The 12,189-nt window shown below is 42.9% G+C and overlaps 1 protein-coding gene across 11 annotated transcripts in view; it reads right to left on the bottom strand.

Moving 5' to 3' along the window:
- FGGY (FGGY carbohydrate kinase domain containing) overlaps positions 1-12,189 on the bottom strand; it is a 364,051-nt gene that overhangs the window by 82,627 nt on the left and 269,235 nt on the right. For 7 of the 11 annotated variants that reach the window (XM_004679054.2, XM_012722676.1, XM_012722675.1 and 4 more), the window contains 2 exons: positions 10,389-10,463; positions 3,841-3,961 (listed from right to left, as the gene is read on the bottom strand). In XM_004679054.2, coding sequence (XP_004679111.2) covers positions 3,841-3,961; positions 10,389-10,463 — 196 coding nt within the window. The remainder of the gene's footprint in view (positions 1-3,840; positions 3,962-10,388; positions 10,464-12,189) is intronic. The other 4 variants (XM_012722677.1, XM_012722679.1, XM_012722680.1 and 1 more) reach the window with 1 other exon arrangement.

Below are 12,189 nucleotides of genomic sequence, written 5' to 3'. Positions count from 1 at the left end.
AAGGATTAAAATGCTTTCATAAGTAAGGCACTTAAAATTAAGCTTGGCTTCAAGAATGCACTAAATTAGTATTAAATGTCACGATTCTTCAAATATACATGATCTCTGCAGTCTTCCTCATCCCTAATAGTGGATGCTGCCTTTTGCCCCTCAGGCCAAGCCTATCTCAACTCTTCCCATCTGCTCTAGGTCCACGGGGACTGGCATGTGTGGACCGCATCCCTGGTCTCCTTGGCCCTGGCACAGGGTGGTGATGACCGTGAGTAACCCCTGTTGCTGCCTGACGGCCCACACCCTGCTCACACCTCTGTAAGTACACCATTTACTAGACTGTTCTCCAGGGACTCATTCAAGTGTGTCATCGCTCCCCTGTCTGGACCTGACTTGTACTGACACCTCTGTCCCGGGTCTCCTGTACTCTCTGGATGTGGGTGAGCACCCTGAGCTTACATTTCCTGTTTGCAACACCCAGCTCACAGCAGGCATTCTTCTGCTTTGCCTTCCCAACCCCAGCTTAGAGCGAGCTTGTGAGTGAATAAATGTGGAGACAAATGACTTCAGCCATGGATGAGAAAGGAAGAGGAAACCCCTACTGAAATTGCCAGAACTGAAAAACAAAATTCAAAAGGAGGAACATTTAGTCCCAGGTCAGTGGGGGAAACCTGTAATTAGTCTGTATACACCAGGCATCTCTTGAAACCGCAGGTAACTAAATGCCCAGGGAACAGGAGGCTCCTCTTCAGGGAGAGGACATTCCCCAAGTTGGCAAAGTCCTGCTCCCCCTGCTTGCAGGGAGCAAGCTGCTCCCCAAATGGAAAGGATTTGCTTAACAAAATAATCAACGGCTTTTTTTTTTTTTCCCCAAAGGCACCTCCATTTTGTTGGCTGACTGTCTCAAGGCAAGAAGTAAACTAACATTTATTTTTTTTAAAGATTTACTTATTTGTGCATACAGACCTGGGGTACAGGCCAAAGGTGCAGGGTTGTGAGAGGATTCATCAGAGACAGAGTGGGAAGCAGAACAGGCAAATTGACGAAGTACACTGCTGAGGGGAGCAGCGGGAGAGACAGGAGAGATCTGCCGTGCCATGTGGGTCACCTCTGGGGTAGGGATCGAACTCATGCTGAATTGGCTTTAGCTTCTTAGTGCTGTGCTTTAACCCACTGTGCCACCAGGGAGGGCCCTAAACTAACATTTATTGAACAACTACTTTGAGGCAGACACAGAGCTCAGTGCTCAAACATTCCAGGTGTTTTATCCTCAGCATAATCTATATAGGAAGGAAATAATACTGTTTCTGTCTTTCAGAAGAAGCTCAGAGAGGTAAAGGAATTTGTTCAAGATCACAGAGCTAGCCTCTCATTCTTTCCAAAATCCACGCTATTGTTAATGTATCTTCTAAATCCCTGGTGTTTTTCACATATATTCCTCAGAATTATATACCAGATCTATGACTCTCTCTAAATCTTGTAAGAAAAGTAGAGTAATTACTATGTTTAAGGGGCCTGAGCCCCTACCTAAAGCCCACTGCTTATATACGTGTCTTTTACAGGCACAGATGCAAATGTGTTCTTTTTTCTGAGTGCTGGGTGAGGGAGAGGAAGAAGGCAGCTCTGCTGGAATGTGAACTATTTTATCTGATGCATTAATGAGTTTAGCAGAACCCAAAGCATTTAAAGGCAGATGCACTTTGCCATCACTTGTCAGTCACAGACTTCCCAAAGCAGAGGAATTCCAGGCCAAAGAAAAGGTCCCTTTGTCTGGAACTGTAACTGGTCCATAGTCAAAGACAAAGGGTCCAGTTTCAATCGGAATTCATATAACGATTAACAGCCTTTTCATTCAGCAGCCTGAAGAAGGAGAACAGTTCCCAAAGCAGAACTTTCTGAGAAGCCACTTGCACCCTCTGCTTCTGAGTCAGCTCTAGGGTGTGAGGCCTGGAAAAGGACTCACTCTCCCAAAGGTCAGAACTGCAGAGCCCAGGCAGGGCCCCAAGGTCACGGGGCTGCTTTTCACTGAGGCCCTTTTTCCCATTCTTCGGGTGACATGTTAGCCTCGGTTGATTTTATCTCCCCTTCTGCACCCAGGTAGGAAGCCTCTGAAGCTACTGGACGGCTGGAAATTGCAAAGTCCCTCACAGATCAGATTTGAAGTCTGAATATTATCTGATCAGGTTGACAAAATCTAGCTATGGTTTTTCCTCAGGGAAAAGTACAAGGTGGTCTTGGTTCCTTTTGACATCTTTCTTCTTTCTGCCTCAGAATATCTCACTTCTGGAAGTTTGGGATGCCCCTGGGGAGGGAGATGAGCACCAACTGGTTAGTTACAAAGTAGGCAGGAAAGTTAGGAAATCTGATGGGCAGCACAGTAGGGGATGTCGTGCCTGGACACAACTGGGTTACAAGCCTGACTCTGACCTTCCTGGCTGTTTGACTCTGGACAGTCAGTTGAATTCACCTCCCCACTCACCAGTTTCCTGTATGCACCAGTCACTGCCAGCTGGTGGTGTGTGAGGGTTACATGCATATAGACTGCTTCACAGTGACACATTCAGAAACTTGGTTAGTGGCCGGAATTTCTAAATTTAATATCTTCATGGTGCCCCGACACCGTGTGATTTTTTAATACTATCCCCTGGCTTGTGTGTCAGTCTAAAGTAACCTATTTAACTGATGCTCACAAAGTGCAGGGGTCAATGATGCCCCTCATCTGGTAATGCTCCCATCTGTGAGAATCTGCATTGCCTGGAGTGGGGAGGGAACTACTGTGAACCAAGTCGGGGAAGGGGCATTGACCCACTCACCTATTAGCGGTGGGGATTCCAGGGAATGGGGACAGCAAGAGATTGCTATGAATGGAGGTCAGTGTCGGGTAGGCTCCTATCAGGCTGGATTTGGGGTGGTCAGCAGAATTTAACCCCCTCTGATTCTCTCCTCTTGCCCTGCCCTGGTACCTGCTCATTATGGTGTGGACCTTAGGAGAGAATACCAGTCCCTCAGAGACTTTGAGGGAGAAAGGAACATAAGGCAAGGACATCAGCTCCAAAGAAACAAATGCCCAGGACAGTCTCTGCAGACCAATAAGTCTCCTGCCATTGGGGTCCTTTCCTAAGGGCCCAGAGTTATGTCCTTGGGATCCTGCTCTACTGAGATCACAGGGCGATCAGCCCATATCATGACCCCTGATTCTGAGGAGCTGAGACAAAGTCAGAGGATCTCAGAGTTTTAATGCTCAAGTTCTTATCTACAGCCAGGCCCATGGTTCCCACAGCAGCTGGGCTCTGCTGTCTTTGTCAAGACTGCCTCCTGGTCACTCCCTCCAGCCACCTGCCCTGGGCAATCACAGATCCATGCCAGGGATAGGTGCCCTACTGTGTTAGCAAAGTACTCTGTGCTTTTCTCACTCACAGTTCTTGCCACATACTATTTAATGCATGTGTTTGCTGTCTGCCTTCCTCAAAAGACCTTGAGTTCCTTGGGGGAGGGGTCAGGTCTTACTCATCTGTGAGTCTTCAATATACCCCACAATGTATGAAGTAGAAGAGATAACTCCAGCCTGCTAAAGAAAAGCTGAATGAAGTAAGATCTGGCCCTTATGATCTCTCTTTCCTCATTTCTCGTCATCATTCAATAGTTGTTTTTGCACAGAAATCAATTGCCTCATGGAGGAGTTCATATTTAACTAAAGAAAAAAATATGTATTTTTAACAATATTCAGAATAATGTGCCACACCATCTACCTTCCCCTATTCCCAGCCATATCCAGATTCTGCCAATTTCTTTAGTTTAATGCCCATTGCTGCCAAGACTAAAGTGGTCTCTTCTCCTCCTCAGACTTACCAGTGATGTCCGCGTGCATTTGCACAAAGAGGGGGTTCTTGCTGAGGCCACCACACAGGAAGAGAGTGCTGATGGAATGTCCTGCTGCCTCCATGGCCTCTACAATGAGGCGGGTCCCAAACTGAGAGGGAAAGCAGGAGAAAGCATCAGCACAGTTGCTCAGGGATGGATGGTTGCGTTTACCAACTGTGGATCAGTGTCAGACAACACACCAAGAGCTTTCTGCACACGACATCAGGACCTGGGGGAACTTATGTTCACTGAGCTGCAGAGAGGGAATTCCAACCAGAGCCTACCCAACTCCAAAATCTTCATGACTATCTACCATTTACTTACAATGGTGGTGATACAACTCTGACAATGGGTACAATCAACAGGAATGCAGTTCATTCAATCAAGTATTTGATGAGTGTCCACGTGGCCCAACTGGAAAAGGAGTGGAGACCATTTACAATGGTCTGTAAATAATGACCACTGGTCCCCAAGTCAGTTTCCATTCCCTACATAGGAACTGAAGAGGTCTGGTCTTTGGGAAAGTACCAACAAATTCCATAGCAGAGACAAGGAGAGGGGTGTTCTGACTGCCGAAGAAGATTTTACTAAGTCATCACACAGCAAGGGGCTAAGCTGACCTTCATTATCACTTGAAATCAGAGGGTGTTTCTCTAGCACTGTGACTTATGGAGCCAGAGTCCATTCCTAGTGGATCTCTGAAGATCTAGGGTGATGCAAAAGTCTCATGTTTTGCTTGGCTCATGCCTTCCCTGGTTTTCAAATCTTTCTAAAGTACCCATTCTTGTCTTTTCAGTAAAAATGCTTGAAAAGAAAATACTACCATAGGGCAAGGAGGTAATTTTAATGTACATCTTTTTTTAGTTTTAACTGGGATATTTGAGTAGTTAAAAATCAAAATTTATTTAGAAGTTGAAGTACTAAAAATTCATAAATCATATCTATTGGAGGTAAGGCTTAAAATAATAAAAGATGAATTGTGACATGATCCTAGGGTTCTGGGCATGTGGTGATGTCTGAAAAAGGGGTGACACAAAGTAGAAGATGTTCTGGTGAGAGACAGCCCTGGAAGGGTTTGGAGAGCAAGCATTCCTGGGTGCTGACAAAGTCCCATGTGTGGACAAAGATGAGTTGCTGAGGCAGAAGGGGAAAGTTGGGGGACAGGAGGAGGGAAAAGATCTTGGAGGCCACAGGTGGTACCACCAATGAGAAGGCAGGGCTGGGGCTGTAGGGAAGTTGGGAGCCACATTACACCTTTAGTAAAGACGTGATGGCGTAGCTAGGACCCAAGTTCACAGTTTATCAGAGAATGTTCTAGACAGAATAGAAGGCAGTTTATAATGAGGGTATGATGTATCGGAGGTTTTTACAAAAGATGTATTTATTTATTCAAGAACTGGGGTACAGGCCAAAGGGGTGGGGCGGGGGGTGAAAGGATCCATCAGAGACAGAGTGAGTTGCAGAACAGACAGATTGATGAAGTACACTGCTGAGGGGAGCAGCTGAGAAATCAGCGGGTCAGGAGAGGTCTGCCATACCATGTGGATCACCTCCCTGGCTAGGGAGCTAACTCATGGTGCAGAGGTGGTGGCAGACAGCTTCATAGTGCTGCACTTTAACCCGATGCATCACCAGGGAGGGCCCCCTGTATCCGATATTTTAAGCAAAGCAAAGGAGAGGGTTTTAGAAGTGGTCAGGGTGCTTCTTGCCCTCCCCTGTGGGATATAGGGCAAGGAGCCCTCCTTTGATAAGGCTGTCTACAGCTATCTGCCATCTGTACTAGGGGGCTCCTGGGTCAGAGTGGCTACAGGGGCTCACGAGACACAGAATCCTGATCATTGTGGAGGAAATGATGAGGGGCAGGGGCAATTCAGGAGGAAAAGCATAGCAGTTCCACTCCAGAGCTCTTCAGGGTTTGGTGAAGCCATTAGGCAATCTGGTGAGAGTATGGATTAGGTGAAACCTGGGCTTCTAAAGATAGCCACAGATGTAGTGTGTTAAAAAAAAAAAATTAAAACATCTTGTATTAGGCCAGATCCTGCTTATTGAATATGGCTGATTACCCCCAGATGTTCTTTTTTAAGCTTTGGAGGGTCATGAACCCTCTTGAGGATATGATAAAACCTACTGACCTCTTAAAAAAAATCCATACAAAGTAGTATTATAAATAATTTCAGGCCTACAGATGCCCTCACATCCACCATGGATCATTTGGTGTCTGAAGGTTCCAGAAAATCCTAGTCTGATCCAGGGGTATGGATAGATAGCAGCTACAGTATGGTTTTCATTGAATTAAAAAAACCCAAGGATGGCATTCAGGCATCTCACCTATTTTTTTGTATCAAACCTGTATGTAATCTTTCTAGGTTTCAATTCTCATTAAAAAAATAATAACAGGCCCTCCCTGGTGGCGCAGCGGGTTAAAGCACAGCACTAAGAAGCCAAAGCCACTTCCGCATGAGTTCGATCCCCGCCTGCCCTGGAGGAGATCCACATGGCGTGGCAGACCTCTCCTGACCCGCCCGCTGCTCCCCTCAGCAGTGTACTTCGTTGATCTGCCTGTTCTGCTCCCCACTCTGTCCCTGGTGAATCCTCTCACCCTCCGCATCTCTGGCCTGTACCCCAGTTCTGTACGAATAAATAAATAAAATCTTTAAAAAATAATAATAATAATAAAAGGTGGGGCCCTCCTTGGTGGTGCAACAGGTTAAAGCTCAGCACCATGACAGCTATTGCAGCCATTGCCACACCAGTTTGATCCACAGACAGCGAGTGACCCACATGGTGTGGCAGACCTCTCCTGGCCCACTCCCTGTTCCTCTGAGCAGTGTATTCCAGTCCATCTGCCTGTTCTGCTCCCCACTCTGTCTCTGTCTGGTGAATCCTCTCATCCCCCGGGACCTCTGGCCTCTACCCCAGTTCTGAATGCATAAATAAGTAAAGCTTTAAAAAAAATTAAAAAAGGAATAATACCATCCTTCATTCATTTGGAAATTCTAAGAGTTGTCAGAAATGTTAATTTGCCCCAAATTACACATGGTCTTAGACTTGATGAAATACAGTGATAGCCTCCTTGCAGAGTTGCTGGTCCCACAATGGACAGAAACTCCAGCACATGGAAGGTGTTCTGGTAATTAGCTATGTGCCAGGAGCTCTGCTATGCACTTTAATGTCACCTCTAACCTTATGACAAACTCTGAAACTGCAAAATGTTATCCCCATTAAGGGTCATCTAAATTGCCTAAGGCCATACAGTCAGTCTGTGGGGGAAGGGTAGCTGCCTCCCAGAGTGGATGGAAATACCATGCAAAATTGATATTTCGAAAACCAGGGACCCGGGACGTGCATGATTAGCAGGGTTGAGAGGAGAGTAATACAAAGCACATTGCCTGGGAAAAGGGAGGAACTGCTCAAACAAGAGGCGCTCCCTCGAGAGCAGCTGTGACAGCCTGTCTCTCCCCTGTGTGGCTTTGTGGGCTGGATTTCCCACTCTGGAGGGCAGTTAGTTCCAGGACATTCCCATCCCCCTGTCCCAGACGCCACTCTGAAAAGCTCCACCCTCCTTAACTGCCTGCTCACTCTGCTAAAGGGCTTTGTGCTAAAATGATTTTGTGCTCACCTTTCTGGAAAAAATGTTTTCACAGAGAAATTTAAATTAAAATTAGGCCATTCCATTGGGAATGTACAGAGCCAAATGCAAATTGAGAGACTTCAAATGCAAATAGTACTTTTTAAGGGTCTGTTCAGAAAAGAAAACTATAGATGAACAGGAGATGGATAAACTGGGGGTTTGACAGGTCTTTCAATTAAGTGTGATCAAGAGAGAATTTTTACTGCATGGACCGGTTCACACAAAGTTAACTTCATTACACTCTTACACTCTCTAATTTCATTCTATTCCTACTATCTATAAATATTACTAAAGAAAGGAAGTCCTTTAACTTTATTAACAACATATTGGTGCCAGGGCAACATTCAGACCTAAATAAAAATAATTTTTCAACTTAAATATCCTAAGAAATTATGTTATCAGAAAGCTTCCCTACAATGCACAATTGCTGCATATAAGATCAGCCCAACCAGATATTCTTTGCAAAACAGACTGAACTGTTCTCAATTCGACACCACTATAAAGCCTTATTGAAAGATCTCTGCCTTAAATTGCCTTCCCTTCATGTTATTATTGAGGTCATTAAGACAATGGACAGAATAAATATGATAGCTTTTAATACACGTAGGGCCCATTAAGTACGAGATTGATTTTCCGAGTGTGTGGTATTTGGGAAAATGTAGCTGGCACTGCCGTCCTCCACCTTTGCCTTGCATTAAACTTAACCTCATGTATGTATTATATTCCTGGACTTTTGCTGAGTGTTCTTACCAGGAAGGAGATCTCTGTGAGACAACCCCGGACAAATTAACCATGTTTTCTAAGACGTGTCAAGTGAAAACTATTCTTGGGAATGTTTGAAAGCTTATTTTGTCCATGAAGCTTTTACAAATACATCAAGGATTAATGCAGCCTGGTACAGTGTGAAGAATAGAAGCTTGGGAGTGAGACACTAGAGTTTCAAATTTCAAGTTGGCCACATACTGTTGCTTGCCTCTAGGACACAATTTCCCCCCTGTCTGTGAAAAGAGGACAATCCCACCTACTTGGAGGGTTGCTGCCCTAAATTCAGGTGGACAAGACACTGCTTGGGGTCTGGCCCAGAGAGAGGGGGTCAATAAAAAGAACAGTCTCGTGATGTGGCATTAGTGCTAATGCCCTTTTGGCAACCTGTTTGGCCTCATTCTTCAAGTTTTCCTCTTAACATGGACTTTATGAGCATCACAACGCTTTGATTTTGCAGGATTATTTAATTCAATGCAAGTCAACCCCTCCACTAAAATAATTATCATTCATATCAGAAAATAAAGGTTTCTCAATACTTCATATATCTAGTTTTACTTTATCAACTTGTGGGGTCAAATCATAGCTCTCCCATTTATTAGTGGCATGAATCTAAGCTCTCCCGCTAGCCTCAAGAGGTTGAGGCTTCTAATATGTGCAATGGGGATTATATTGATAATTACTTCATAAAGTTGAGCTAGATAATGTTCATAAAATATTAGCCCGCATCTCTATTATTTACTATTATCATCATCATGATGATAAAAAGGGGTCATAAATAATTATATTTACCACTGATGTATATTGCTTGTTCTTTTTGTTTGGCTCTTCTTTTTGCACATTTTTGATCTCCCTTTTCATCTCACTATTAATTTTATCCATTTTGACAGATATCAGGATTGTCTGTTTTAGACCAAGTTCCCATAAATAAAGCAGGCTGATTGATTTCACTGAACTGGCCACGCTATTCAATCAATGAAACAGTTGCTTTAGGAAGATACAGTCAAACTGGCCCATAAACTAAAAGGCTTGTTTAATCAAGCTGACTAATTCTATACTCTATGTAGCTACACAAAGACTGTATAATCTATTGGTAGTTGTGAAATTCTGCTCTCTTATCTATACAGACCCCTGAACAAATTTGAACTTAAGAAATAGCACCTCTGTTGGTGATAAATCTGCTTAGTGATCTTGGGGAAAATCTGCATAGCTCTATTACTTGAAACAATGAGTTAAGAAAATTGTTACGTGGAGAAACCAAATAACTACACAGTACATAAATATGTTCATATAGCATTGACAAACAAACAAAAACTTTAAGTAGCTATGGCTCAGAAAAACACATTTTGAATCAGAATTTAGTGAACTGATTTTTCCTTTGTGTTAGTCCCCATTCTCTTCTCAGTCTCACTAGACCATTGTCAGAGTGTTTCTATTAGCTCTGAGACTGAAATCCATGACTGAGAGATGTTTTCTAGCATGAGTACATGTACAGCTTTTCATGAATGATTTTAGGATTCAGAAGAAACCTCTTGTAGTCCATTCATGGATCATCTCTAGGGAATATGATCACTGGTTATAATGTTTGAACTTCTAGGATTTTGTTTTTATCTTTGGATTGAGCTGAGGCATCCCTAACACTTTAGATTTAAATTCTCCCTTTCCTCCCTCACCATCCAAGTCTCTCACTGAAGCAGCTAATAATCTTAACCTAAAACATTCACGCTCATGTTCTAAGGAAGCTTATATTTAAAGACCTCCAATAACAAATTCCTTTTACAGCATGAAATGTATCATGATTTTATAATTGTGAACAGCCTTCATATTGCCTTCTGAGTGTAATTATACATGGCTTCACCTTGCTTCTATTTAATTGAACTTAGAAAACACACTAGATAAAGGACAAGTTTGATGTTTAAAGATTTTAACTTCTTTCCAAAGCTTTCGCTGTGTGAGGTTACTAGTAAAGCAGGTGAATATCTTTGTCAACACTTCCTTCCAGGAAAAACAAGCATCTCATTTTGGCAAACACTCACTTAATTAAAGAATCCCTGCTATAAAAGCATATGATGTATTTTGGGGAGTATGTGGTCTAAACTTTACTGGTAGTGCTAAGTCTCAAAATGGCATTAAAGAGTCTTACAGCAATGGCTTGCACTGTAGCCAGGTAGAGAATGGCAAGATCATCTAGGTCCTGAGACAGTTGCAATCCAGTTACCTGCAGGGATGAAGAAAAGAAAAGGAGATGGTCAAAAGGAGCTGCCATAGAGATATTTCCCACAAAACACGTTCAGATGTGGTTTCTTGTTGAATCAAGTTCATATGCAAATCCTCTTTATGTGAGCTGTGCGTGAAATGCCTGCTAAATTGTTTAGTCTCCAGATCTGGGAAAACTATCCTTTCTTCCACCAAAAGGAAATGCCTTGTCTTGGGTTAAATAACAACAAAACAAACAATATAGAAAGAGTGTGTTTTTTAATTTCTTAGCATGGGATTATACAGTTTTCTTTAGAATGGCTTTAATTACAAATGCCCATTTTTCTTTGGCTTTCGGAAATCAACATGGAATAGTGACACTCTAGCAAATGATGATCTTTTGTTTAATGTCTTAACAACAAAGTATTGGGCCCTCCTTGGTGGCACAACAGGTTAAAGCGCAGCACTACGAAGCTATCTATCTGCAGCCACTACAGCAGGAGTTTAATCCTCAGCTAGGTAGCTGACCCCCATGGTGTGGCAGACCTCTTCTGACCCACCGGCTGCTCCCCTCAGCAGTGTACTTGTTCTGCTCCCTTCTCTGCCTCTGGTGAATTTTCTTACCACCCCTGCATTTCTGGTCTGTACCCCAGTTCTGTATGCATGAATGAATGAACAAACAAATAAATAAGTCCTAAGAAAGCACCTGCCATAGAAAAGATCTCTCAATTTAGTATTATTCATCTTTATTTCTCTCATCTTTCCCTTCACATCCCTTCCCCTTAACTCCAGAATCCTCATGGTGTTTATTGCTGTCTTCTGGATTGTGAGTATTTTATGTTATCGTACTGTCTGCTCTGTAACTGTCCAATATTTATTTTGTTCTGCTTGTTTTACTACATATAATTCTTTCAAACTCCTCCATTTTGTGGAAACTTGGTGCATTTCATCTTTTCTTATAGTATTCTATAGAGAGGATACATTATATCTTCTTGATCTAATCATCTGTCACTGGCAATTTCAGCTGTTTCCATGTCCTAGCTATTGTAAATAATGCTGCTGTGAACATTTGGGAACATATGGGTTTTGTGTTGATAGTTCCCAATTCCTTGGATATATGCCCAAGAATGAGTTTGCTGGGTTGTACAGTATTTCCATTTTTAGTTTTTTAAGCTAAGTTCAGATCGCTTTCCACAATATTTTTACCAGTTCTATTTCTACCAATAGTGTACTAGGATTCCCCATTCTCTGCACACTCTAACATTTGTCAGATCTTTTTAATATATCCCATTTTTACATGTGTGAGATGGTATCTTATTGTAGATTTAACCTAGTCACTTTTATTGGAAATAACAATGAATATTTAAAAAATATATAGTTATTTATGCATACATACTGAGGTAAAGGCCAGAGGTGCAGGGTCAGTGAGAGGATTCACCAGAGACAGAGTGGGGAACAGGCCAACTGATGAAGCACACGCTGAGGGGAGCAGCAGGCGGGACAGGAGAGGTCTGCCGTGCTATGTGGGTCACCTCCAGGGCAGGGATCAAACTCATGCTTAAGTGGCTTTAGCTTCTTAGTGCTGTGTTTTAACCCCTGCACCACCAAGGAGGGCCTGACAATGAACATGTTTTAAATATATCTATGAGACACTCCTGGATAGTCTCTCAAAATTGTTTGCTCCTATCTGCTACCCATTTGCTAATTTTTCCCCTTTTTTGTTGTTGGTTTGCTTTTTGCTTTTAAAT

The sequence above is a fragment of the Condylura cristata genome, unplaced genomic scaffold (assembly GCF_000260355.1).
Source record: "Condylura cristata isolate star-nosed mole 26May11 unplaced genomic scaffold, ConCri1.0 scaffold00008, whole genome shotgun sequence".
Classification (NCBI taxonomy): Eukaryota; Metazoa; Chordata; class Mammalia; order Eulipotyphla; family Talpidae; genus Condylura; species Condylura cristata.
The sequence above is the reverse complement of the archived record's forward strand: the minus strand, read 5'-3'. Positions and strand labels throughout refer to the sequence as shown.